This window comes from Elephas maximus, chromosome 19, assembly GCF_024166365.1.
Source record: "Elephas maximus indicus isolate mEleMax1 chromosome 19, mEleMax1 primary haplotype, whole genome shotgun sequence".
NCBI lineage: Eukaryota > Metazoa > Chordata > Mammalia > Proboscidea > Elephantidae > Elephas > Elephas maximus.
The window spans coordinates 20,439,880-20,465,966 of NC_064837.1; the positions used below are offsets into that span (position 1 = coordinate 20,439,880).

Sequence of the window (26,087 nt, forward strand, 5' to 3'; positions counted from 1 at the left end):
ACAAGATCCCCATTATAGAATACTAGGCAGCAGTTTACAAGATTGAGGCAGAGCTATCTGAGCTGACATGGACATGGAAAAATCTTCAAAATTTGTGGTTGTGTGAAAAACCCAAGTCACAGAACGATACCTAATTTAGGAATCTCTCCTGCTATATATTTGTCTATGCTGGGCTGAAGCAAATAAAATGGTTGTTTGCGTAGATTTAAAAATGCCTGAATGTTAGAGTTTCCTAGGCTTTCACTGAAGATACATTTGCATGTACGTAAACTGCATACATAGAGGTCTGGGAGGGAACAAGCCAAAGTAATGGTGGGGGTTGTCTTTGAGGAGCAAATCAGGACAGAGGAGGCAATCAAAGGAGCTTTAGCTTCTCCTGTAATCTCAAGGATTTCTTGTGTAATTACAAATCAATAACATTTAAACTTATTTTATTTGTTTATTTTCTTGAACCAAACAGCTGACCTACACCGTGAAGACCTGAGTGGAAAGCTTTGAGGGAGTGGTGCTGGGACAAAGAGCTCCCCTCTTGGGGGATCAAAGACAGGGGTTCTCTCACCCCTCCTCTCTCACAGTCAGTCTTTCTGGCTCCTGTGTCCCTGTGTGTGTATATGGTGGCTTCTATTATTTTGGGATTAAAAAAAAAAAAAATGCCGGGTACTTCCAGCTCCCCAGGACTATAGGACCCATGCAGGGAGTAAAATGAACAGAGACAGGGAAGGTGATAATTAAGCCTAAGAGGTGATCCTGGGGACAGAACTTTGAAGGGAAGATTCTGTTCATTCATAAGCACTTAGCAAATGCTTCTCACAAGCACTGGGGGCAGTGGGTGCCAGTGGTGCGCTAGGGGGGGTTTGATGGGATTTCAGTGGTAGCACATGCCAGAGCTTTGGAGGTGAGGGTGTGGCTAACACTGAAATGGGGCTGGTCTTTCAAGTTTGGGCAGTGTCGGGGTGTGATTGGAGAGCTGTTTACTGGTCGCTGTCCACTACACACCTGAAATTCCTCCAGCCAAGTTTCATCCCCTATTCTATTCTTTTCTACTCTACTCAACGGGGAAACCAAGGCCCGGAGAGGACAAGGGACTCCCCAAAACTAAGGCTTTCCTCCCTAAGAGTCCATCATTAAAACACATGAGCTCTGTGAGGGCTGGCCCCCAAACCCTTCTCAGCAAGGCACTGGAGGCGATGGTGGGGGATCACCTCCATGCTCACAGCAGAGCGCCAAGCCACCATGGGGTTGTGGGGTCAGGATGAGGAATAGGAACATACTAATGTGACATGGCCAGGGCCCTGCTATCCACTGGCCAGATGGAAGGGTCAGTGAGTGAAGTGGGAGGGGTAAGAGGATCCTTCACTCCCACAGAGAGGTGTGCCCACACCCATTTTTCTTCAAACGAGTGTCCCTGTTGCTCTACTTCTATTTTCTCACTTTTCATAGTGACGTGGAGACTAGAACTATTTCCCTTCCTTCTTAGTAACCCTGCAAGGGTGATGATAAATGGCAGCTGACAGAGTGTGGGGGGCAATAGGGAGGAGTGGGGACTGTGAAGAACTAGAGAAGGGAAGCTGTGTGTAAACGAGGAAGTTGTTACTGAGCCTGACCAATTTTTCCAGGGAGGGGAAATGATGGCAGACCTTCTGATTGTTTAAAAAAAAAAAAAAGCCATAATTTCATTTTTAAAAGATAAGAATTTACCACATTTTAAAAAGTTGTTAATGAATTTAAAACAGCTCCCCCAGTTTGTGACCTCTAACATTGGCAAATGTCTATGCCTCCAAGGACAGATGGCATCCACCTCCCGACACGGAAGCCCTCCAGCTCTACTCTGCCTCCTTCCTCAAGCCCCAGCCAGGGTGGCCCCTCTGGGCACAACACACACCCCCAGCTGCTCCGGAGGCTGCGGGGATTTACGCACTCCAGCCGATGTGACAGAAATGGCAAGTCTAGAGTTGGCTGGGGAAGTATTGGGAGTGGACAGTGGGGAGAGGGCGGTGGAGCTTGCTGAGGAGCTTCCAAAATGCTGATTTCTCAGGAACAGAGAACGAAGGAAGGCGGCATAGCAACAGCTGGCTCTGGGCAGTGAGCAATCCCATTTGAAAATAAAACATTTTACAATCCACAACCGCGGCTCATTAAGAATGAATGGATCTGCTGGTATAAATAGCATGCTGCGTTAAGAAGTCAGGAAACGGCATATGCGTTTGATGGAAAAACGGCTGCCACAGAACTGCTTATTAGCTCAGTCGGCTGCTGTTCTGTGCTAACGAGACAGGGGCTGCGGGTTCAAAGCTTGCATGGGTCATGTGGCTTTCTTGATTTTGGACCACAGAATGTATCCTCCCAGCCCCATTCACAACATGGGGGTATCAGTCTACACATATATTTCGAGGTGTGAGATTGCTTTGCAATTTGGCCTTTATTCTGGGTTTCTGAAAGCCAGACCACACCTGTGGCTAATGAGTGGGGGCTGACTAGACCAAGAGGGACCAGGAGGCATGATACAGTCAACCATGGCCATGTGGGGAGGCTGATAAGAGCCCTATATCTGAAGGTTCAGATGAGCTTCCTGGTTGGTGACCAGGTATGGGAGGGGGTAGTGTGTCCCTCTTTGGGACACAAAAGCTCTGTGCTGTAACCCCTTTCAGGTCTCGCTCCAAGTGTCTCTTCGTTTATATCGTTTTTCATTGTAATAAAGCTGTAGTTATAAATGTGGCATGCTCTTTGTGAGATTCTGTGAGTCATTTCAGCAAATATAAGGAACCTACAGGGGCAGTGAGAGCCAGCAGGGCTGGCGTCTACCCATTTGGCAGTCTGAAGGAAAGTATCCTTCTAACCTGTGAGCTCTGACCTAGCTCTGGGTGGGTAGGGTTGGAGACAGAGAGCTACCTGGCTGGCTGGTAATGAGGATGGAGAAGTGGAAAGGTGAGGACTGGATCCATCCCCACATTTTGGGGACTGGATTCATGCTGCCTTACCACACAGTTAGCAATGAAGGAGGGATTTGCCTACTTTGCTCCTTGATTAGTGCCAGTTTCTGAACTACAGGATCTCCTCTATAATATCTGGTCTCTGCTTGAATGCTCCCAGTGACAGAGAGCTCACTACCTGTCAGGTATAAAACACCCAATTCTATGGCTGAATGGCTATTGAGCTAGAGACACAAATATCCCCCTGGCCTACCCCAGCTCTAATGGAGGAAAAGCAGCCCTAGCTGGTTGTGCCATGCATTGTGTCTGATGAGATACAGGTTCAATGCAACAGGGCAGCCTGAACAGAAATGACTTGGGCTAATGGCTTCCTCTACCATGAGTGAGGATGTGGGGTCCTCAGAGCTGGGGCAGACGCTGAGACTGCCGGGCATGCCAACTGGGCTGAGGAGAATGGAGCTGAGGCACACAGGGTCAGGGATACAACAAGATGAGCTCTGCGAGTTTGTTTGAGAGGCAGCGCAGCCAGGCTGCTGTCATGTCCCCGACCCCCATGAGGCCTCACAAGCCTTTTTCTCTTTTGGCTCTGGGAGAAGACAAACCACAAAGCAGACACAGGGGAGTGGTACTTCACCGTTACAGCACTAGAGGCTGAAGAAAATAGTAAGACCCTTCCTCAGCAGCTTGGCAACACACCCCTGTACTTGAGCCAGCCTCATTAGTTTCTGTTCCTGGAACCACAATGCCTCTGACCAGCCAGCAGTGGAGGAACTGGTGTGTGGGGCCATTTGAGCAATGCCTTCCCTTGGTGCTAGGCTCATGAGGGGATATGGTGTAAAGGGGAGAGCCTGGGGCTGGGACTCAGTAAGCCTGGGGACCAGGCCCGCTCGGCCACAGCTGACGTGACCTTGGGCAGACTCTCTCCTCCCCCCATCTGTCAGGAAGAGTCAATTTCACGTCCATGGCTGCCCCACAGGCCATTCTGAGCATCAAATGAGATAATGACCATGAGTTACAAAGTGCTCTGGCTTAGACGGCACAGAGCTGAACAGCTCGCCTTCTCCAGAGGATGCAGATGGTGGCGTGGAGAGTGGCAGGCTAGCTGGGGGGTCATTCGGAAAGGGCCAGCCCCAGGTCAATATTTGTAGCCTGAGCTGGACCAGACAACCAAACAGAAACCAAAGCCAGCTTTTTACAGGACTACAAATGGAACCACAGTTTATGATTTAAAAAAAAAAAAAGTTTAAAATCCAATGAACCAGAGAAGTGCTAATAAAACTGTTTTTCTTAAAACTACCCAACCAGAACAAATCCAAAACCTCGAAGCAGTTTTCTGGAACAGACCCTGAAGTAGGCCAGTGTGTAATTCTGTTGAAGTCTGTCCAGGAAGCCTGGGCTCTACTCAGAGGACAACAGAGGGAGGGGGGTGGGGAATGGGAGGTGTGAGGAATCCTAAGGAGGTCCTTGAGGAGGGGCTGTGACCCACAAAGGGTTTAGCAGAGGTGGGAAAATACATTTGCCCCCCAGTTATGGGGAGACTGAGGCACCTGCCTGTACCCTAGCTGGGAGCTTTTTGGCTAGTAAAGTTTCTCTGCCATCTCAGGGGGGCTAGGGTGAGGAGGAAATAGGTATTTGTACCCTGTGAGTGGCGTCTGGGGTGGAGCGCAAAGCAGAAAGGCCTCCCTTAATCTAGCCAGATATGGCTTTGATGGTTCAGTGGTAGAATTCTCGCCTCCCATGCGGGAGACCCAGGTTCGATTCCTAAGCAACGCACTTCATGTGTAGCTACCACCCGTCTATCTGTGGAGGCTTGTGAGTGGCTATGATGCTGAACAGTTTTCAGCAGAGCTTCCAGAATAAGACAGACTAGGAAAAAAGGCCTAGTACTCTACTTCTAAAAATCAGCCAGTGAAAACCATTTAATCCCAACGGTCTGATCTGTTACTGATCACAGGAATGGCACAGGACCAGGCAACGTTTTGTTCCATTGTGCATGACGCCATGAGCCAGAGTCTGACTTGATTGTAGCTAACAATGACAACAATCTGACCAGGTCACAGGGCTGTGATGAAGGCTTCAGATGACTAGTTCCTTCCCCTCACCTGGCCCCAGGCTCCCAGGGAGAGGTAAATGCAGCAACGTCTCACTTATCCAGGGTTCACCTCCCAGGAACCCCAGCGCCCATCCAAGTAAAAAAACACACCCATTAAATAGAGCCCTCTGAACACCTGCGTGGGCTCTAGACTCAGGGCACCATGTTATCGGTTTCAGGCGCTCAGCCCACAGCTGAGCAAGGCAAGGGCGGGGAAGAAAAACCACAGAGAAGACCCAGGAGAGCACTACCGCACTGTTACAGCCCTGGAGGCTGAAGAAAATAATAAGCCCTATCATGTTAAATTCCCTTGGCTTTGGAGGTAGAGAATCACGAAATTCCGAGAGTGATTCACATACAAAATGATTTCAGTCACACACCAGTCCAAAAGCAAAGATGAGAAGGCAGGAAGGACAGGAAATCTGGACGAATAGAAATGGGAACCCGAGGTCGAAACCAGGAGAGTGTTGACACATTGCAGGGTTGGCAACCAATGTCACAAAGCAATTTTGTGTATTCATTGTTCAATGAGAAACTAATTTGCTCTGTAAACTTTTACCTAAAGCACAATAAAAAACAAACAACAAAACCAAAATAGTTGTTCAACTCTTCCAAGGATATGTATATAAGATATTCATTTACTTGTAACAGTGAAAGTTCAGAAATCTAATTGTCTATAAATTTGTCAGTGGTTAAATAAATTATGATCCATCTAAAAAAAAATGACTTCAGTCAGATCAATTCAGCTCTCACAGGGATTAGCTTTGCAACTGGTATGGCAGACACCGTGGGATGTATCATCCAGCGCCTCTCCCTGTTTCCTGCTTCTACTATTAACAAGGCTGCAGAGATAACAGGCTTGATTTTCCAGCCTCCTGTGCAGCTAGATAGAGTGGTCGTGTGACACTGTTTTGGTCAACAAGTTATAAGTGGAAGTCTTCTGGTGCCACCCTTTCCCTTTTATTTTTCTTCCTTTCTTTATAGGGATGGCTGGAACCATGGGAGCCACTTTGTGACCATGAGGGAAAGGTCAAGAATTGTAAAGACATCTGTCCTTGCATCACTGAGCTGCAGAACGCATGTGCCTTCTCTAAACCTATTATATGGGAAAAAAAGTTTACCTCTTATTACCTAAATATGCCAGATTAATACGGTGCCCCCGCCGCCACCAGCAAAATCCAGCTCAGAAGAAAGAAGCCTGCAGAAGACGTGGGCTCAGCTCTAAAGGGACTAAGAGCCCTCAGTATTGGTTCCATCATTTATACCTTATATTTCACAGGGGAGCAAAGAGACCAGGTAGTGTACAAAAGCTGGCTCTATTTATCGTTGCCATAAATGTGGAGCAATCTGCCCTAGGAAGCAGCACAGAGAAACCACTCGATCTGGATCTATCAGGTGGGAGGGTGGAGATCCCTCTCCAGGGACAGCCAGGCAGACCCTACGGCCAGTCACCAGGAGGGGCTTAGGCCATGGTGTTTCCTATCCCCTCCTGGGGAAAGAACGAATATCTTGCTGTGGGCAAGTCTGCCTGGGGCTCACCAAGGGGTCTGCAAAAAAATCCTCGGCCAAAATGAATACCCAGTGTCCTGAGGAGGGAGAGAGCAGCAAATACAGGTGACCAGCACACCTGTCCTACACGTGCCAGGGCTGCCACCAGCTCTCCTTGAGGTAACACAGAGGAAAACAACACTCCCAATCTTTTCCTACGTTCATGGCATTGTTTGTAGTGTTTAGATCTTTAATCTATCTGCAATGTGTTTCTGGATATGCACGGAAGTAGAGGGTCTTCTCCTGGAAAGAAATCTAATCACACTAGCTCATTACGAAATAAAACCTGTGATTTTCCCACTGAGTTGTAAAGCTACCCACGTTCAGCTGCCATGTCTTCTGAGGGTCTATTCTTTCTCTATTCTGTTCCACTTTATTTATTCTATAAATACATAAATATTCTATTTATTCGGTACCAATACAGTACTGCTTTTACTGAGTACAGTAACTTTAGAGTAAGCTTTAACATCTGCTCAGGCCACCCCCCTACCCTTGCTATTCTTTTCAAAAAAACATTTTGTTAAGTTATTCTCTAGCTTCCTTATGAACTTGTTTTCTATTGAGATGCAATTCACATAAAATTCACCCTTTGAAAGTACACAACTCAGTGGTTTTTAGTACCTTGTACAACTATCACCGCTTTCCAATTCCAAAACATTTTCATCACCTCAAAAAGAAACCCATATCCATTAGCAGTTGCTCCCCATTCCCTCTGCCCCCAGCTCCTGAAGAACCGCTAGTCTACTTTCTGTCTCTATGAATTTGCCTATTCTGGTATTTCATATAAAAGGGAATCACATAATATATGGTCTTTTGTGTCTGGTTTCTTTCACTTAGCATAACGTTTTCAAAGCTCATCCATGTTGCAGCGTGTATCAGTACTCTGCAGTATCGTTTGCAGTGCCCCAAAACTGGAAAACAATCTGAATGTCCATTGACAGGTGCATAATTAAATCACGGTGCACTATATGATGGGACTTTATCCAGCCATTAAAAAGAAGAAAGTAAAATCTATATTCATCGACCTGGAGGGATGCCTATGATACTCTTTTAAGACAAAAAACAAGCTGCAGAGTAACGGGTAAGAAGAGCCTATTTTTGTTGCTGCTGTTGTTTTTTAAAAAAAAGCAAGGAAAAAAACCCCTGTATCATATCTATGGCTGTAGGGAGAATGAAAAAAGGGGTTTGGAGATGCTGGAGAGTAGGAGAGATTTTTATTTTTCATACATCTTTGAATGGTAATTAAATATTAACAAAGAAAACGTAAAGACACAAGAAAAAGAACCTGCCTTGGACACGTCAATACATTTTACTTGACTGTTCTGTGGATTAAAAAGTTCATGGCTTACATTTGTTGATTGCCCTTCCTCTTCCAACAGGGCGTGAGAAAGAAAAGGGAGTGGGCTGGGATGGGGGAGGAGGCGTTGGGAGTCATAGATGCCTGAGCCCAAGGGCTGACAGGGAGAGAGAGAGAGAAAGAGAGAGACGGAGGAATGGGGCTGGGGAAGGATGATAGAACCAGAGATTCATGGATGAGAATCAGCATAAAGCCAATTCCCAGAAGGTGGAGATCAATCTTATCCCTGAGCTCCCAGTTCTCCATCATTTCTGACACCAGTCGCCCACACAGCATTCTCTCTCCCTGTCCCTAGCCACTGAGTAGAGGGGGGCAGTTGTCCCCAGGGACAAGTCCAAGGGAGCACCAGATGAGGTGTGGGATGACATTCTGAGGCACCACAAATATGAAAAGCACCTGACTGAGGCAGCAGGACAAGAGGGGGAAGGCATTTCTGAAGTGTTGCTGCTACCAACATCTATTCATCTTGAAATTGGGGGTGGAGGTGGGGTGCAATTTAGAGAATGCCCCCGGGCACTTGAATGGGGAGAGGGATGGTACAACTTAGAGACTGCCCCTGGGCACTTGTTACCCTTGCTAAGCCTCTGCTAGGTCAGACCTTAGATGTTAAGAGAACACTGTGCTTGGGTTCATAAATTTACTGGAACGACTCACAGAACTCACAGAAGATGTTGTATTTATGCCTACTGGTTTCACTATAATAATAGGACATAAATTAGGACCATCATAAGGAAAAGACGCACGAGTGATGCATGTGCCCTTCCAATGCATGTCACCCTCCCTTTGCTGACGAGAAAGCTCCCTGAGCCTTAGTGTACCCTGCTTTCATTGGCCAGTCCTGCACGATAGGCTAAATCATGCCTCCTGAGGCTAGTTGATATGGGCCTCCCAGGTGAGTCTTCTGGTACAGCCAGCCCCACGCCAGCATAAATCCTCAGGTGTGGCCTAGAAGTCTCAGACCAAGAAGGCACCCCAATTACTCCAATGGTTATTTCTCTGGAGCCAAGGACAAAGGCCACCTTACTTAGGGTAAAACTAGGCCCTTTACCCCAAAGAGGGTCAGAGGGTCAGCCAGGAGAGAGGCTGAGAGTGAGTGAGCTGGTGCTGGGATCAGCTTACTGCTAGTGAGCAGGGACTGGGGGGCAGGAGGGGGCGATGGCCCTGGGTTCCCCAGAGGTAGGGGCCCAGAAGCAGAGCCACTCATGAGAGCAGGGTAGTTCTCAGCCTTCAAGCATTTCCTGGGGCTTTCCAGAAGACCCCTGGCCTGGAGGGGCCTGCAGCCTCAGTGAATACCCCTCCACAGGCCTTTCAAATGTTCTGGAGCAGGTGGGTGATTTATTTATTCATTTATTCTTCTGTTCATTCATCCAATAAGCATGTATGGAGGGCCTCTCCTGATATGTGCTGAGAAGTGGCCTGTTCAGGACACACATGACCCCTGCCCACATGGGGCTCCCAGTGTCATGGGGTGAGGCGTAACTAAGGTATGGCAGGTAGGGTGCGTGCCCTGGGCACCACCTAAGGAGGGGCACTAATGAGCAGTTTCTATTGGCTACTGCAGTTTCCATTGCCAGCTGTGAGAGATCATTCAGCAATTTAAAACTAACTGCAATAAGTGCATTTTCCATAGATAGGCCCCTGGGCAGTGACTCTGTTTCTATCTGGCCCCAGCCTGGCACTGGGCAGCCTTGACCCCAGCCTGGCACCCCTGAGGATGGGGTTGGGGGTGGAGAGAGGAAGTCTCTCTTGGAGCTGGAGAAATACCAGCAGAGTCCCCAAAGTCCAGTTGGCAATGGACAGAAAAGACCCAGTGTCTTTCCCCTGAGCCAGACTCAAGGGCTGCATGCTGGAGCCCAACGGCTGGGAGGAGGCTGCCCTTAGGAGGAGCCATACAAAGGCTGCAGTCCCCAGGGACAGCAGCCATGGCTGAGCCCTCCCTAGAGGCAACAGGCATGGACTTCACTGTGAGGTCATGTGGACCACCACAGAGAAGGGCTGGCACATGTCAGACCACCTCCCTCTGCCCCAGGCTCGGGATGTTTCCAGTTGGCCCACCTTTTGGTCTCACACAAGCATTTAGTACCTATTCTGTATACTCCCTTTAAGAACACAGCCAGGTCTGGGACAGTCAGGGGACCCCAACTTAATCAGAAAGCACAGATCCTGGCTTCTACACAGGCTAATCAGAGAGAAGATGGCCAAGTCACCCAGGAACAAGCTTGGCAGTAGCTAAACAACGGGCCAGTTTGGGGCTCTCCGGAGCCCAGGCTCCTCTACGCAAACCTTGGCTCCACAGTATGGAACCTCTCTGGTTTTCCTCCTGCTTTCCTAGCAATGCCTCCTTTGTCTCCTCTACCAGCATTTCTTCCTCCTCAGGCTCAGTCCTGCCTACCTTTCCCCTTCCCCTCCTGGTGCACCTTCTCCTCTGTGTCGGTGCAGACGTCTCCTGAGCCTCCATAGCCAGCCAGGGGGTTTCAGCCTCAGCATCCTGCTGCCAGTGGCTGAGACACACCAGGTCACCTGTCTGTGTCTCCATCTCCCAAGCTGCAGAATCACAGGGCTATGGTATGCTTGGCACTGGGGCTGGCACCAGCTGGAGTGGAGAATCAGCTCACACAAGGAGCCCCCAAGCTCCCTTAACTGGTCCCAGAGCAACTCTCTGAAAAAATGGTGCTCAGTCCAAGTGCGTGGAGCCACCAGCCTCCTCACTCACAGAATTAAAAGGCCATCTGTGTCTGCAGGGCTAAGGAGGTGGTGGAGGCTCTCTTCCTCCCCAGAGCTGTGTTGTGTTTGTATGTTCGTGTGTGCGCTTGTGAGCTGTGCTGATGCTGGAGCAGACAGGGCAGCGAGGGCCCCTGGAGGTGGACACCTGGCCCAGGAGTCAGGGCTCGGGCCCCTTGGTGTGGGGGCCAGGCCACACCTGCTTGCACAAGCCTCAGGGCCCTCCTGCTCAACCACTCGAGGTAACATTCTAAATCCAATAATGTCCACCAAAGGAGTCCCTGGGTGGCACAACAGTTTAGCACTCGACTCCTACCTAAAAGGCTGGAGGTTCGAGGCCAGCCAGAAGTGCCTCGAAGAAAGGCCTGGAAATCTACTTCCAAAAAATCATCCATTGGAAACCCTATGGATCACAGTTCTACTATGATACATACGCGTCACCATGAGTCGGAGTTGACTCTGGATGGCAACTGGTGTGTGTGCGTGTGTGTGTGTGTGTATGTGTGTGTGTAATGTCCACCAGCATCTGTCTCCGCTGCCACATCTCTTCCTCCTGCCTGGGGGACTGGGACGCACCCTGACAGGGCTCAGGCAAGAGAACGCCCCAGCTTTGAGGGTGGAAAAGGGATAGAACGGAAGTGGGGGTAACTTCCCCACCAAATTCCTTGCTCCCTGCTGGCTCCCTCCCAGGGCTGGCCAGCCACAGAGCCCCCTTCAGGCCAGTGTCTAAGCCAAGCCTGCTCACCTCCCCACTGCACCTGGCCAAAGTCTCCACCCGCATCCTGCCCCCGTGGTCCCTACAAATGCTTGTCTGTGGCGGTGATGTCAGGGAATGTGACCTCATGAGAATCAGAATTGCAAACAGAATCCAGGAAAATGGGCAAGGAAAGGCTGCTTCAAAATAACCAGGTGATGCCGAGGAGAAAACATTTGGGGGTTGGACACCAAACTGTTAATGTAGGTTATGTCTGGAAGGTTTGATTTACAGGAAATTTTTACCTTCTAAATGATGTCGTTTTACAACGTTCAAATTTTTATAATAAACATACATTACTTTTATAACAAAGGAAAAAAACCCCAAATAATATAAAAACAGACGCTTGATCATAAGCCAAAGACCAGGATGGTGGGATGCCCTTTAGGAGCAGCTGCCACGTTGAGTGTCTTGGGTCTCCTTCCCCAGACATCAGGATGACCCCTTACCCCTCTGGTGGCCTCTGTCTCTTGTAAGACCCTTGCAGCCTGAGTCTTGGGGCTACTTCAGGGCAGAAGGAGCCAGACCCCAGAGGGTAAGACCATTTGACTTTTGGTCCCCGCTCTGCTCCACACCAGCTGAGTAAATCCCTCCTCTTCTCTGAGCCCCGGCTACTCATCTATAAAGGGGGGCTATTAAACACCTGCCCTGTCCACCTCCTGGGTGTGTTGGGAGGCCAGGAACTTTGAAACTAAAGTCATAAACCTGAAGCCTCATGCAAACTGAAAGTGGGATGGTGCTCCCCTTCTGACGGTGGACACCTGAGACACACCCACATTAGTGCAGCCACCACAAACACCAAGAGGCATCGGGCACGAATTTCCTTTGCTCCTTAGGAACAGGGAAGCTGAGGTCCTTCCTTGCTAAGACACAAACAAGCACGGGGAAGAGGTGGTACAGGCCTACCTTGGAAGGATGGATTTCTATACTTTGCAAAAAAACCTCAACCAACATCACATTTCTGCAAAGCTCTGTAGTGCTATTCACAGCATTCCCACCCCCCCGCCACAAATTACTGCTTGTTTGTGAATCCACCCAAATGGACGCTCCCATTGTATCTCTGCACAGAGCAAGGAATCACCTGCTGAAGGTCCAAGCCGCCTGCTTGGGTGCAAGTGGGGTACTGAGGGCAGGGATGAAGTAATAGTATGAGCCATATAGGGGTGGCAGTAGGCATGGCCTTGTGCCTGTGGCACTTCCTGCCTGGCCGATGGTCCAAACATTAGGAGCTGCCCTGGGAGAAGGCACAGGGGACTTACCTCTCCCTCGGGCCCAGGTATAGACACGACTGGTCTCAGTGCTTCTGGGCTCTCGCTCGGCTGGCTCCACTGGCATAGGTCGGAAGTGGGGGTCATCAGCCCGGCCGGGGGTCTTCAGGGGCAGGATATACTTGGGGAGCCCTTTGTAGAACCAGGCCCCTGACCTCTTCCAGACCTGGGAAGAGGAGAGACATCGGGTTAAAGCACAGGACGCAAGGAGCCCTCTCTGCCCTGTGCACCGGCCAGGCCTCCCCTCTTGGTGCCTGTCCTGCTCTCCCTTCTGGTGATGTGAGATGGGAGGGCAAAGCAGCTAAGAACCAAGCATGAGGAGAGCTCTGCCTCTGCTCTCCCTGCCTGGGCTGGGGCCATCGCCACCTTCCTGGGACTCGGGACACCAGGTTCCATGGACTTCCACGCCTACTTTAGAGACAACGTCATGTTCCCTCGTCTCTCTCTTGAGAAGGGAGGTAATGCATGCAAAGCCCTCACACAGCACCTGGCCCATTGGAAATGCTTATTGAAACTGTCCACTGTTACCACCTTTGGTCTGTATAACCCAGGATCCTGGAGATGGCCTTAGTCAGGCCCCCGGCACACCCCCAGTCCCTGTCCGAGAACTCTAGTGATGGGGTGCCCCCGAGCCACAAAGCAGCCTGTTGGGTTCTAACGGGTCTGCCTGTGAGGAGCCTCTCCCTCCATCCAGCGGCCCTCACTGCACCTATCTCACTGGCTGAGGCCTCCTGGGGCGCACAGAGTGGACCCGCTCACCCTCACTGAGTACCCAGTCCTCCCACTCAGCATCCAGCCACCAAATCATTCCACCTTTCCCAAGTGCAGCGCCCAGGCCCCAGCTTCCCTTCCTGACAAATATCCCTGGATACCACAGATGTCCCTAAGCCCCTCCCACCAAGTCACACCCTCTTGCTGGGGTCACGTTTGTCACCGTCCCTGGGGGGTGGGCCTCAGGAGTGCCGCAAAGCTTCAGGCTTGGTCTGGCCACCCCTTCCTCTTTCTGGCCTTAGTCCTGCCCCTCTTAAATCTGGGGCATCCCTGGAGCCCCTCTTGACCCCACACAGTCCCACCAGGGGCTCTCAGATCTAGTGGGGTCAGACAATGCTTGCCAGGCCCAAACAGGTCCAAAGTGTCTCTTTATTGCTTCCCCTTGGAAGTGATGTGGGGCTGGGGGAAGCTGGTGAGATGGGCACCCCTGAAAGCAAGTACCTGGGAAGCCAAGGATGCTCACCCTCACCCTGGACAGGACAGATGGGGCAGGAGATGCTCCAGTCTGGGCACACTGCCCCTTGGACTCTGTGGGAGTCCTTCTATGCCCAATTGCCCCCACGTGGCCACCCAGGCTCCCCTACTCCCTGTACTCTTCCTTGTGTACAAGGCAGGATCAATAGCTGCTTCCTCATGTACTTGCTGTGTGACTTTGGGTGAGTTTCTTAACCTCTCTGAGTTTCCTGATCAGTGAAATGTGATAATAAAGCTTGCACAACAGGGCTGCCAAGAAAACTGAAAAGCACGCAGCACACCACATATCACCCAGAAGGTACTCAATAGATACCAGTTTGCTTTCTTCCTGGCTGTCCCTTTCCTTGGGTAGGCCACTCTGAGGTGCTGGAAAGCTCTTTCTGAGAGCCTCTTGGGCTGAGACAATCTCTGCACTGGCAGAGGACTTGAATCTCAGGAAAAGCCACAGATTAGAATTCAGAGGAGCAGCTAAGATCCCTGAACGCTTACTGCCTCCTAAAAAAAACACTGAGGGCTCTAATCTCTTTTCCGATAAAGGAAATACATTAAGGGTATTTAGTCAGGAGACATGGGGGTGTGTGAAGGAATGAAGGGCCCTTTTCAGAGAAAAGCAAGCCATGGTGTTTCAGAGCAGACATCCTGGTTGGATTCTGGGTCTGTCACCCAGCAGCTGTGTGATTTACACATACCAACTCCCTGAGCCTCAGTTTCCTCACCAGTAAGTGGGATGCAAGAATGAATGTCAGATCCATACCGCCCAGTGCCGGATATGGAGCAGCCACCAAAGAGACCAGAGCTTGTGATCACCAGCATCATCCTCCTCTGTCTGACAGACATGCCCAACTTTAGAACCAGTGGACTCCAAAGGAAGAATTTAAAACCAGAAGGCCAGAGTCAGCCCTGGCTCTCTAGAACAGTGTTTCCCAGTCCTGAAACTTCCTTTGTGCCACATTCAATTCTGGGGGTGTTAATAGGGGCCGGGCCAACAAAACAAAAAAGGTTCCATGGTCATGTATGCTTGAGAAGCACTAGGTGAAACCAAGCTCCATATTGCAGGACTTCTCAGAGCCTTTAACATGCTAATGTAAACAGTACTCTCCACCAGGGCTATAGGACACACAGTGCTTCCCACGTGGAACCTACCTGGAAGGCTTTCCTAGGGAAACTCAACCCTAGGTAATGGGTCTGCATAAACTCAGCATTTAACTGTGCGGCACTTCCCGTTCACGTTGGGTAATGTGTCCTTATTTCTCCAGGTAGGCAGTAGTTGCCTCTTTATGCTCCAGAGTGACAAGTATAGGACCACTGGGTCCTGACCATGAGCCTGGCATGAGTCACTCCTTCATTCCTCCCAGCAACCCTGTGAGGAAAAGCCTGCTCTGGTGTGGTTCTTGAACAACATGGAACCCATCTGGTGCAACAAACGTTTCACGAAACCCTCTTTGGGAAACCCGTTGTGGTCCTCTCACAGCCATTGGACGATACATAGTTATCTATTTGAGTAGGTAATGCTCGTACATGGTCTAAAACTCACAAAAGTACAAAAGTGCAAAGTCCCCTCCCCCATTCCCAGAGCCATCCAACAGGAACTGCTCTTTGAGGAAGCTCTGTTATTATCCCCACTTTCCAGATGGGAAAGACGAGGCTCCAACAAGTTAAGCAACTTGCCCAAGGCCAGCACACCACTCTATTGGTCTCTCCTCCACACCAGAGACCCCAGAGTCTCACCCCAACAGTTTACAGATGCCAAGTAGATGCTCACTGAATTTCGGCTGAGCGATTAATAAATCCTCAGCGGGTCCGATGTCTTCCTGGACCCCTACAGGGGAGGGAAATGCTGGACAGGGAAAGGAAGGAAAAGCAAGCAGAAGCTGCCAACGCCGTCCTGTCCCTGGAGAGCTGTTGTGTGACTCATGAGAATAAGCGTCCAAGTTCAAAAGGCCACAGCCAGGCAACTGGGAGTGTGGGGAGACAGCGAGGGGGTGCTCCTTGGCCCCCCATTGCTAAGTGAAGGCCTGAGTGTCCATTCCTGCTGGCTTGGCTGGTTCTCCCCTGAGCAGACTAGAGCCCTGCCCCAATACGAGCTGACCTTGGGGACCACATGAAGCATCTGAGAGCCATCTGTGAACAGTGGGGTACAGGCAGGCTTGTAACCCATATCTCACACACCTCCCTCATCCTGCCATAGTAACTGCCCCCTTTTTTTTTCTGAGATGAGAAATACATACATGCTGTTGTTGTTAGCTGCCGTCAAGTCAGCCCCTGACTCATGGCGACCCCTCGCCCAATGGAACAAAACACTGCCCGGTCCTGTACTATTCCCATGATTGCTTGTGGAATGGCCCACTGTGATCCATAGGGTTTTCACTGGCTGATTTCTGGGCAGAAGATCGCTAGGTCTTTCTTCCTAGTCTGTCTTAATCCGGAAGCTCTGTTGAAATCGGTTCAGAATCAGCAACACGCAAGCCTTCACTGACGGATGGGTGGTGGGTGCACGTGAGGTGCAGTGGCCAGAATCTAACCCAGTTCTCCCACCTTCAAGGCGAGAATTCTACCACTGAACCAGCACAGCATACAAAATTAGGAAGAAAACAAAAGAGGAAAACGAGGAAGCTAAAGACCACGCGTATGTTCCCACCTGGAGAGCCCTGTTTAAACCCTGCAGTGTGAATTTTCTCACCCCCTGGGCACATACGTGCTGTTTGCTTGTTTCTCATTTAGAAGAAGACGATGTTAGACATAACCTGTTCTCCCCCCACTTAACTATCTATCACAGCGCTTGTTCCAGGTTAATAAGTAATGGTCTCCATCATCATTTTTTCATGGCTCTATAGTTTGGATTTACTAAACTTAATTAAACCAGTCCACCACTGATGGACAGTTAAATTGCTTTCCAATTTTTCACTCATACGAGCAGGGCTGCGAACATACATCATTAGATAGTTTTTGGTTTATTTCCTTAGGAAATATCCCGAGGAGTGGAATAGACGAATCAAAGGATGTCTATACGTTTTAGGTAATGACATACACCGTATACACACACAGGAAAAAGACTGCATGTGGTCACGCTCCCCAGTGTGGCGGATAGCATATTCAGGGCCACCAAACAGCTGCCATCAAGTTGAGCTGATTTTGACTCATGGTGACCTCACGTGTGTCAGAGTAGATCTGTGCTCCACAGAGTTTTCAGTGGCTGATTTTTGGGTTTATTTTTCAGGTTTTTTTTTAAATTGTACTTTAGATGAAAGTTTACAGAACAAACTAATTTCTTATCAAACAGTACACACATTGTTTTATGACATTAGTTAACAGTCCCATGACATGTCAACACTCTCTCTTCCTGGGTTCCCTATTACCAGCTTTCCTGTTCCCTTCTGCCTTCCAATTCCTGCCCCAGGGCTGGTCGCACCCCTTTAGTCTTGTTTTGTTCCATGGTCCTATTCAATCTTTGGCTGAAGGGTGAACCTCAGGAGTGATCTTATTACTGAGCTGAAAGGGTGTCCACGGGCCACACTCTCAGGGTTTCTCCAGTCTGTCAGGCCAGCAAGTCTGGTCTCTCTTTTTGAGTTAGAATTTTGTTCGACATTTTTCTCCAGCTCTGTCTTGGACCTTCTATTGTGATCCCTGTCAGAGCAGTCAGTGGTGGTAGCCAGGCACCATCTCATTGTTCTGGACTCAGTCTGGTGGAGGCCATGGTAGATGTGGTCCATTAGTCCTTTGGACTAATCTTTCCCTTGTATTGTTAGTTTTCTTCATTATTCCTTGCTCCCGAAGGGGTGAGGCCAGCGGAGTATCCTAGATGGCTGCTCACACACTTTTAAGACCCCAGATACTACCCACCAAAGTAGAATGTAGAACATATTCTTTATAAACTATGTCATGCCAGTTGAGCTAGACATTCCGAGATCATGGTCCCTACAGCCCTCAGCCCAGTGGTTCGGTCCCTCAGGGAGATGGATGTGCAGCCCTCAGCCCAGTGGTTCGGTCCCTCAGGGAGCTGGATGTGCAGCCCTCAGCCCAGTGGTTCGGTCCCTCAGGGAGTTGGATGTGCAGCCCTCAGCCCAGTGGTTTGGTCCCTCAGGGAGTTGGATGTGCAGCCCTCAGCCCAGTGGTTCGGTCCCTCAGGGAGATGGTTGTGTCTATGGAGCTGCCATGGCCTTGTCAGTGGCTGACTTTTTGGAAGCAGATCATCAGGTCTTTCTTCTAGGGAGCCTCTGGATAGACCTGAACTACCAAGCTTTTAGCTAGTGTTAACCATTTGTACCACCCAAGGACTCCACATTCTGGGCCAAACCCATTCCTTGAGTCAATTCTGACTCATAGGGGACCTATAGGACAGAGGAGAACTGTCCCATAGGGTTTCCATGGCTGTAATCTTTACAGAAGCAGACTGCCACTCTTTCTCCTGTGGAGCAGCTGGTAGGTTTGAACCGACCTTTTAGTTAGCAACCTGGTACTTTAACCACTGCACTACCAGGGCTCCTTGTATGTAGGGCAGGGATCCCATATTATCCTTCCTGGTGAAATCTGGGGTCTAGTCTGTGGACCTTGCGTGCGAGCTATTCCCACGAGTTAGTGGGTATGGGGGAGAGACATCTGCCAAGTCTTGAGGTCACCAGAGCTAGGTACCATAGGAGGGACAACAGAGTCCCTGATGCTAGCCTAGGGCATGCCTTTGGGGGTAGAAGAGCACCCCCACCTCATGCCCACCCAGCTGAGGCCCTGTCTGGAGAGGAATGACTCAGCAAGCCGGCCAACACCTCACTGTCGCACGGCTTTCCCTGGGAGAGACTAAGAAACACTATGAAGCATGACACTGCATTCGGGGACCTGCAGTGCCCAGCACGGAGCCAGTGCTCAGTGATGCCACCTCCTACGCTTCTCATCTGCAGCTCCGTATCCCAGTTCTGACACATAAGTGTGCACGGTCGCTTCACTTTCACTGGTCACCTCTACTAGGCTGCCCCATCCCATAGGAAGAGTGACAGCTGCTGTGCTCACCCCTGTATCTTCAAGCTCCGAGCACTGCCTGGCACCCAGCAGTTGCTCAACAGACACCGGCTGAGTGATGGACTTAGCAGCCCTGGGTAGTTTACTGAATGTGTCCCCACCTGCAGAGTCTGCTGCCTTCTTGGGAAGTGGTCTGGGGGTTTCATCCAACTTCTTTTAATTAATCAAATAAATTTCAACTTCAGATTAAAAGAACGATAAAGAGAAAGTGCCTAGCAGGGCGGATGGAGGCAAACAAGCCCCTGGCTGTGGACCCTGGGAGCAAGGCGGCTGCATGCTCCCAGCCCCTCGTTGAGAACCCAGGGAGACCCCCAGCCCAGCTGCCCCTGCCGCCGGGCGCATCACGGCCACAGGGGCCCCTTGTCTCAGCCTCACCTCCTGCCGTAACAAGGCATTTCCAGTCCCCCCTACTTCTTAAAAAAACACTGATCTGTAAAGTGCTCTTGATAAAAGTGCAGGACATGAAATATTAGGTTGAATTACATGAAATTGCTGATATTCGACCATTTTTGACCTACAAAAATAAAAAAAGAACAAGTCAATTTCACGGGCTTCGCTGTGATGTTTACGCTCAGCAAGCCATTACCCACCAGGTCTGCCAGCCCTGGGGTTCCATGGGCAGATCTGGGGCAGACCTGGTGACTCAGTCACTCCCTGGGAACTGGCTGTGACGGGGTCTCTGCTCTGTCTGCTTCTTCCCCAGGGCTGGCACCTTGGTCCAGGTGGCAGGGTGTGACACGACCATGGGGGGTGAGGGGCACAGGTTTCTCACTAGAAAGAAGCTGTGTGGGCAGCAGCTCTGCCCAGGCTCACCGTGGCCACCCAGAACACCTGGTGACCCTGCATCAGCATGTCAGGAGATGGCATCTGGGAGACCAGAGCGAACAAGCGCACTGCCCCATGCAGAGGTGGAGAAGACACCTGTCAGTATTTTGGAAAATGCCTTCCACGCAGGAGAGTGGGGCTAGTGAGGCAGAGGAGTGAGGCATCCCAGCTGGGTCGGGTTCTGAGCAGTACCCCTGCCAACCTATGCACTCCCAAACCCATTCTTGCTGCCTACCCCTACCCTGTAATAAAGCTCCCCCAGCAGCTTCTGATCACATGACTTCTGCTCTGCACACACAGGCACACCACCCAATGCTGGACATCAATGCCTGGCTCCTTCCCCAAGAACAGAGACAGGAGAAGCCCTCGTGGGAATCAATCCCCACCCCACTCCACCCCACCTCAGTCCAGGCCAGCAGATTGGAGAACACTGACTTTCTGGAGAGCCCCGTGATTCTGCAAAGCCACATTCTCCACACGTGTGCCTTGCTGTGATAAGGCCAGCAGAGCAGCCAGCCTTGAAAACGCCACTTAATGAGAAAAGCCCCGCACGGCCGCCATGGCACGTGTATGGGGTAGCCAGCGGCATCTAATCCTCCCTGGTACCAGGGTTTGTGCTCTGCTTCAAGGTTTTCATTAGGATTTCAGCTCACGGTTAACCTAGCTGCAGATACAGATGGATATTAGCCAAGCTGTTCCCAGGGAATTTTAATTACCGTGACAATAAGCGCTAGTCATTGGCATTTCCTAAATGGCGGTGGCTGGAGAAGGTGGTGATTGCTGGGGCCCTGTTGGAAAGCAGGGGCCTCGTGGAAGGGCCACTGGAGGGGGGGAGGGGAGACTGACAACAAAGGCTCCTGGCCCTTGCTCCATCCATCACTGTGCTTACTGCCTCTCCCTGGCTCCCATGCAACTCAGCTCCAGAGCCCCAGGGTGCCCCTGGCATGAATTCAGATACAGGTTTTCGTGGGCTCAGCTGTCCATGTTCTCCACCCACTCATCCCATGGGTCAGAGCAGGGTTACCATCTGTGGCCTTTGCATATGCTGTTCCCTCCACTGTGTATTGGCATCTCCATGGGCAGCCTTCCGCACAACTATGCAGAACCAGAGCCCCTCAGCTGTGCCCCAGAGGCCATGAGGGCACTGCTGGTACAGCAGTCTCATCCAGACTGGGGTTCTGACTTGTTCATCTTCCTGACTGGGGTGAGCTCTTCAAGTGCAGCGGCTGTGCCTGAGCTACCCTAGTAAGCCCAGGACTGAGCGAGGAGCAGGCACGTGGTAGGGATATTGTTGACTGACTCAATGAGCAAACGAAGACAACAAAGCAAAGAAGTGTCCCCAGGAGACAGGTGTGTGACCTTGTCTCCAGTGACACCATGTTTTATCTAACAAGCACAGGCTGATCCAGCCTTGAAAAGCCAAGTGAAATGGCCTGGGACAGAGCAGTCCTCTCACTGATGCTTTGTCCTTCTGCAGCGGGCTCTTGAAGGGTCAACCCACCCAGGCAGAGGAGAGGCAGCACCCCCACCCCCAACCCTTACCTGAGCGTGCACACATACAGAATGCCAGCCTCCCAGCATGGCCAACAATGCCCCATCCCCCTCCCCAGCCTCACCTCTTGCCCTCCCCACCTCCCCCACATATATGCCAGACAAACCAAACCTCCCTTACTTGACCACACTAAGCATTCTCTTGCCTCTAGGCCTTTGTACATGCTGTTCTTTCTCCCTTCCCTGGGCTAACTCCTACCCAGCCTTTAGGAAATCACTTTTATCAAAATTTTCCACAGAACCTTGCATGCCTCCTGCTGCAACATGCACACACAGTGTTATGGTGCGTATTTAGGCGCCTGTTTCCTGCACTAGATTGAAAGCTCCATAGTGTAAAAGCCACCCAGGACACCCAGCACCTGCTATCACATAATTCTTGTTGCTGTTAGCTGCTGCTGAATCGGCTTCTAACTCATGGTGACCCCACGCACAATGGAATGAAACGCTCCCTGGTCCTGCGCCATCCCCGTGATGGGTTGTGGATTGGACCATTGCGATCCATAGGATTTTCACTGGCTGATTTTCGGAAATGCATCACCAGGCCTTTCTTCCTAGTATGTCTTAATCTGGAAGCTCTGCTAAAACTTGTTTGGCATCAAGCAAGCCTTCACTGACAGACGAATGATGTCTATGCATGAGGTGCACTGGCTGGGAATCAAACCCAGATCTCCTGTATAGAAGGCCAGAATTCCAACACTGAACCACCAATACCCCCTAAAGATACCTAATAAATACCTGTCAGCTGATGACTGAGCACATACCCAAATTTCAAGTCTTTGAGTAACTGAGTTACTGAGTTAAGAGACTCGCACACTCTTAGAGGCAGAATCTACCTAGGAGGTTGTAGTAGGTTAAACACAGCCCCAAATTATTTGCTCTTCCTTTCATCCAGAGGTAGAGTCTATTTCCCCACTCCTTGAATCTAGTCTAGTCTTGTGACTCACTTTGACCAATAGAATATATTTAAACTTATTGAGTACTTTGTATGCGCCAGGTACTGTTCTACAAGTTTTACATACACTGCTGCATTTAATTCTCACAGTACTCCTACGAGGTAGGTCCTATCATTGTCTCTGTTTTACAGATGAGGAAATCAGGCACAGAGAGAAGGAGTAACATAAAAACAAAGACGGAGGGAAGAAGTGGAACAAAAATGGCAATCTAGGCCATTTGACTCCAGAGTCTGCCCTCTTAACCACTGTAATATGTTGCCTTCTTGTAAAATAATACACAGCTTTACTAAATTAAATGCTATTCACTGATTATCAACTCTTGGAATTAACCTAGACACAAAGCATGGAAGAACGATGGTTAAAAATCAGAATCTAAATGTGTAACTCTCACAATCTATCAGTTAAGGTACAGCTGAGAAAAGGTGGGAGGTGAGAGTGGGGAAGAGAAGAATAGGGGCATCCATACCCATAACTCACACAGAGGGAGTTGAGGTGTTAATGCCAAAGCTGACAGAAGATGAAAGAGGGGTTATCATAGTTATCTAGTTCTGCTATAACAGAAATACCAGAATTGGATGGCTTTAGCAAACAGAAATTTATTCTCTCACAGTTCAGGAGGCTAGAAGTCCACTCAGAGTGCCAGCCCTAGGGGAAGGGTTTCTCTGTCAGCTCTGGGGGAAGGTCCCTGTCTCCTATCGACATCTGTGGGCACCGCGTTCCTTGGAAATCTCCATGTGTCTTGGCATCAATCTTCCCTTTGGTCTAGGAGCTTCCCAGTGCAGGGACCCCAGGTCTGAAGGATGTGCTCCGCTCCTGGCCCTTCTTTCTTGGTGGTAATGAGGTCCCCTCTCCTCTCTGCTCACTTCTCTCTTTTATATTTCAAAAGAGATTGACTCAAAATACAACCTAATCCTGTAGTTTGTGTCCTGCCTCATAATCCTTAATATCATAAAGGTTAGGATTCACAACAAACGTGATAATTACATCAGATCACAAAATGGAGGACAACCCCGCAATACTGGGAATCATGGCCTAGCCAAGTTGACACACACATTTTGCAGGGGGCAAAATTCAATCCATAACAGTGGTATATTATGTAAAGTTATAAATTTGACTATTTGAAGAAGTAAAAATAATAACGGACAGGAAAGAGGAAGAAGAGCAGTCCAACTGAGCCAGTGCCTCACTTTCCACAGCATGGAATCAAAATAGAGTATCTAAAGTTGATAACGGAGTCCCGGGGTGGTGAAGTAGTTAATGTGCTCAGCTGCTAACCAAAAGGTTGTTGGTTCAAGTCCACCTAGAGAGACCTCAAAAGAAAGGCCTGGTGATCTACTTCCCCCAAAATCAGCCACCGAAAACCCTATGAAACACAGTTCTACTCTGACATACGTGGGGTCACCATGAATCGGAAATCAACTTGACAGCAACTGTTCTTTTTTTTTTTTTACTGTGCTTTAAGTGAAAGTTTACAAATCAGGTCAGTCTCACACAAAAACTTATATACACCTTGCTACATATAACCAATTACTCTCCCCCTAATAAAACAGCCTGCTCCCTCCCTCTACTCTCTCTTTTCATGTCCGTTTTGCCAGCTTCTAACCCTCTCTACCTTCTCATCTCCTCTCCAGGCAGTGGATGCCAACATAGTCTCAAATGTCCACCTGATCCAAGAAGCTCACTCCTCACCAGCATCCCTCTCCAACCCATTGTCCAGTCCAATTCATGTCCGAAGAGTTGGCTGCGGGAATGGTTCCTGTCCTGGGCCAACAGAAGGTCTGGGGGCCATGACCACCAGGGTCCTTCTAGTCTCAGTCAAAGCATTAAGTCTGGCCTTTTTATGAGAATTTGGGGTCTGCATCCCACTGCCTCTTGCTCCTTCAGAGGTTCTCTGTTGTGTTCCCTGTCAGGGCAGTCATCAGTTGTAGCCGGGCACCATCTAGCTCTTCTGGTCTCAGGCTGATGTAGTCTCTGGTTCATGTTGCCCCTTCTGTCTCTTGGGCTCGTAATTACCTTGTGTCCTTGGTGTTCTTCATTCTCCTTTGATCCAGGAGGGTTGAGACCAATTGATGCATCTTAGGTGGCCGCTTGCTAGCGTTTAAGACCCCAGACGCCAGTCTTCAAAGTGGGATGCAGGATGTTTTCTTAATAGATTTTATTATGCCAATTGACTTAGATGTCCCCTGAAACCATGGTCCCCAAACCCCTGCCCCTGTTACGCTGGCTTTCGAAGCATTCAGTTTATTCAGGAAACTTCTTTGCTTTTGGTTTAGTCCACTTGTGCTGACCTCTCCTGCATTGTGTGTTGTCTTTCCCTTCACTTAAAGTAGTTCTTATCTACTATCTAATTAGTGAATACCCATCTCCCATCCCCCCCCTCTCGTAACCACAAAAGCATGTGTTCTTCTCAGTTTAAACTATTTCTCAAGTTCTTATAATAGTGGTCTTATATAATACTTGTCCTTTTGCAACTGACTAATTTCACTCAGCATAATCCCTTCCAGGTTCCTCCATGTTATGAAATGTTTCACAGATTCTTCACTGTTCTTTATTGATGTGTAGTATTCCATTGTGTGAATATACCATAATTTATTTATCCATTCATCTGTTGATGGGCACCTTGGTTGCTTCCATCTATTTGCTGTTGTAAACAGTGCTGCAATAAACATGGGTGTGTATATATCCATTCATGTAAAGACTCTTATTTCTCTAGGATAGATTCTGAGGAGTGGGATTGCTGGATCATATGGTAGTTCTATTTCTAGCTTTTTAAGGAAGTGCCAAATTGATTTCCATAGTGGTTGTACCTTTTTACATTCCCGCCAGCGGTATGTAAGTGTTCCAATCTCTCCACAGCCTCTCCAACATTTATTGTGTTTTTTGAATTAATGCCAGCCTTGTTGGAGTGAGATGGAATCTCACTGTAGTTTTGATTTGCATTTCTCTATTGGCTAACAATCGTGAGCATTTTTTTTTTTTAATTGGCTAACAATCGTGAGCATTTCCTCATGTATCCGTTAGTTACCTGAATGTCTTCTTTAGTGAGGTGTCTGTTCATATCTTTATTTGTCTTTTTGCAGTTGAGTTTTTGCAGTATCATGTAGATTTTAGAGATCAGGTGCTGATCCGAAATGTCATAGCTAAAACCTTTTTCCCAGTCTGTAGGTAGTCTTTTTACTCTTTTGGTGAAGTCTTTGGATGAGCATAGGCGTTTGATTTTTAGGAGCTCCCAGTTATCTAGTTTTTCTTCTGCATCATTAGTAATGTTTTGTATACTGTTTATGCCATGTATCAGGGCTCCTGACGTTGCCCCTATTTTTTCTTCCATGATCTTTATTGTTTTAGATTTTATATTTAGGTCTCTGATCCATTTTGTGCTCGTTTTGTACATGGTGTGAGGTATGGGTCTTGTTTCATTTTTTTGCAGATGGATATCCAGTTGTGCCAGCACCATTTGTTAAAAAGACTGTCTTTTCCCCATTTAACTGTTTTGGGGCCTTTGTCAAATATCAGCTGCTCATATGTGGATGGATTTATGTCTGGATTCTCAATTCTGTTCCATTGGTCCATGTATCTGTTGTTGTACCAGTACCAGGCTGTTTTGACTACTGTGGCGGTATAATAGATTCTAAAATCAGGTAAAGTAAGGCCTCCCACTTCGTTCTTCTTTTTCTGTAATGCCTTATTTATCTGGGGCCTCTTTCCCTTCCACATGAAGTTGGTGATTTGTTTCTCCACCTCATTAAAGAATGTCGTTGAAATTTGGATTGGAATCAGCAACTGGTTTTAAAGTTGATAATTCAAGAAAGGATTGGCAGAAACTACTGCATGAA

The 26,087-nt window shown here is 49.0% G+C and overlaps 1 protein-coding gene across 1 annotated transcript in view; it reads right to left on the reverse strand.

Moving 5' to 3' along the window:
- RPH3AL (rabphilin 3A like (without C2 domains)) overlaps window positions 1–26,087 on the reverse strand; it is a 176,917-nt gene that overhangs the window by 21,316 nt on the left and 129,514 nt on the right. The window contains 1 exon segment of the mRNA XM_049858722.1: window positions 12,662–12,836. Coding sequence (XP_049714679.1) covers window positions 12,662–12,836 — 175 coding nt within the window.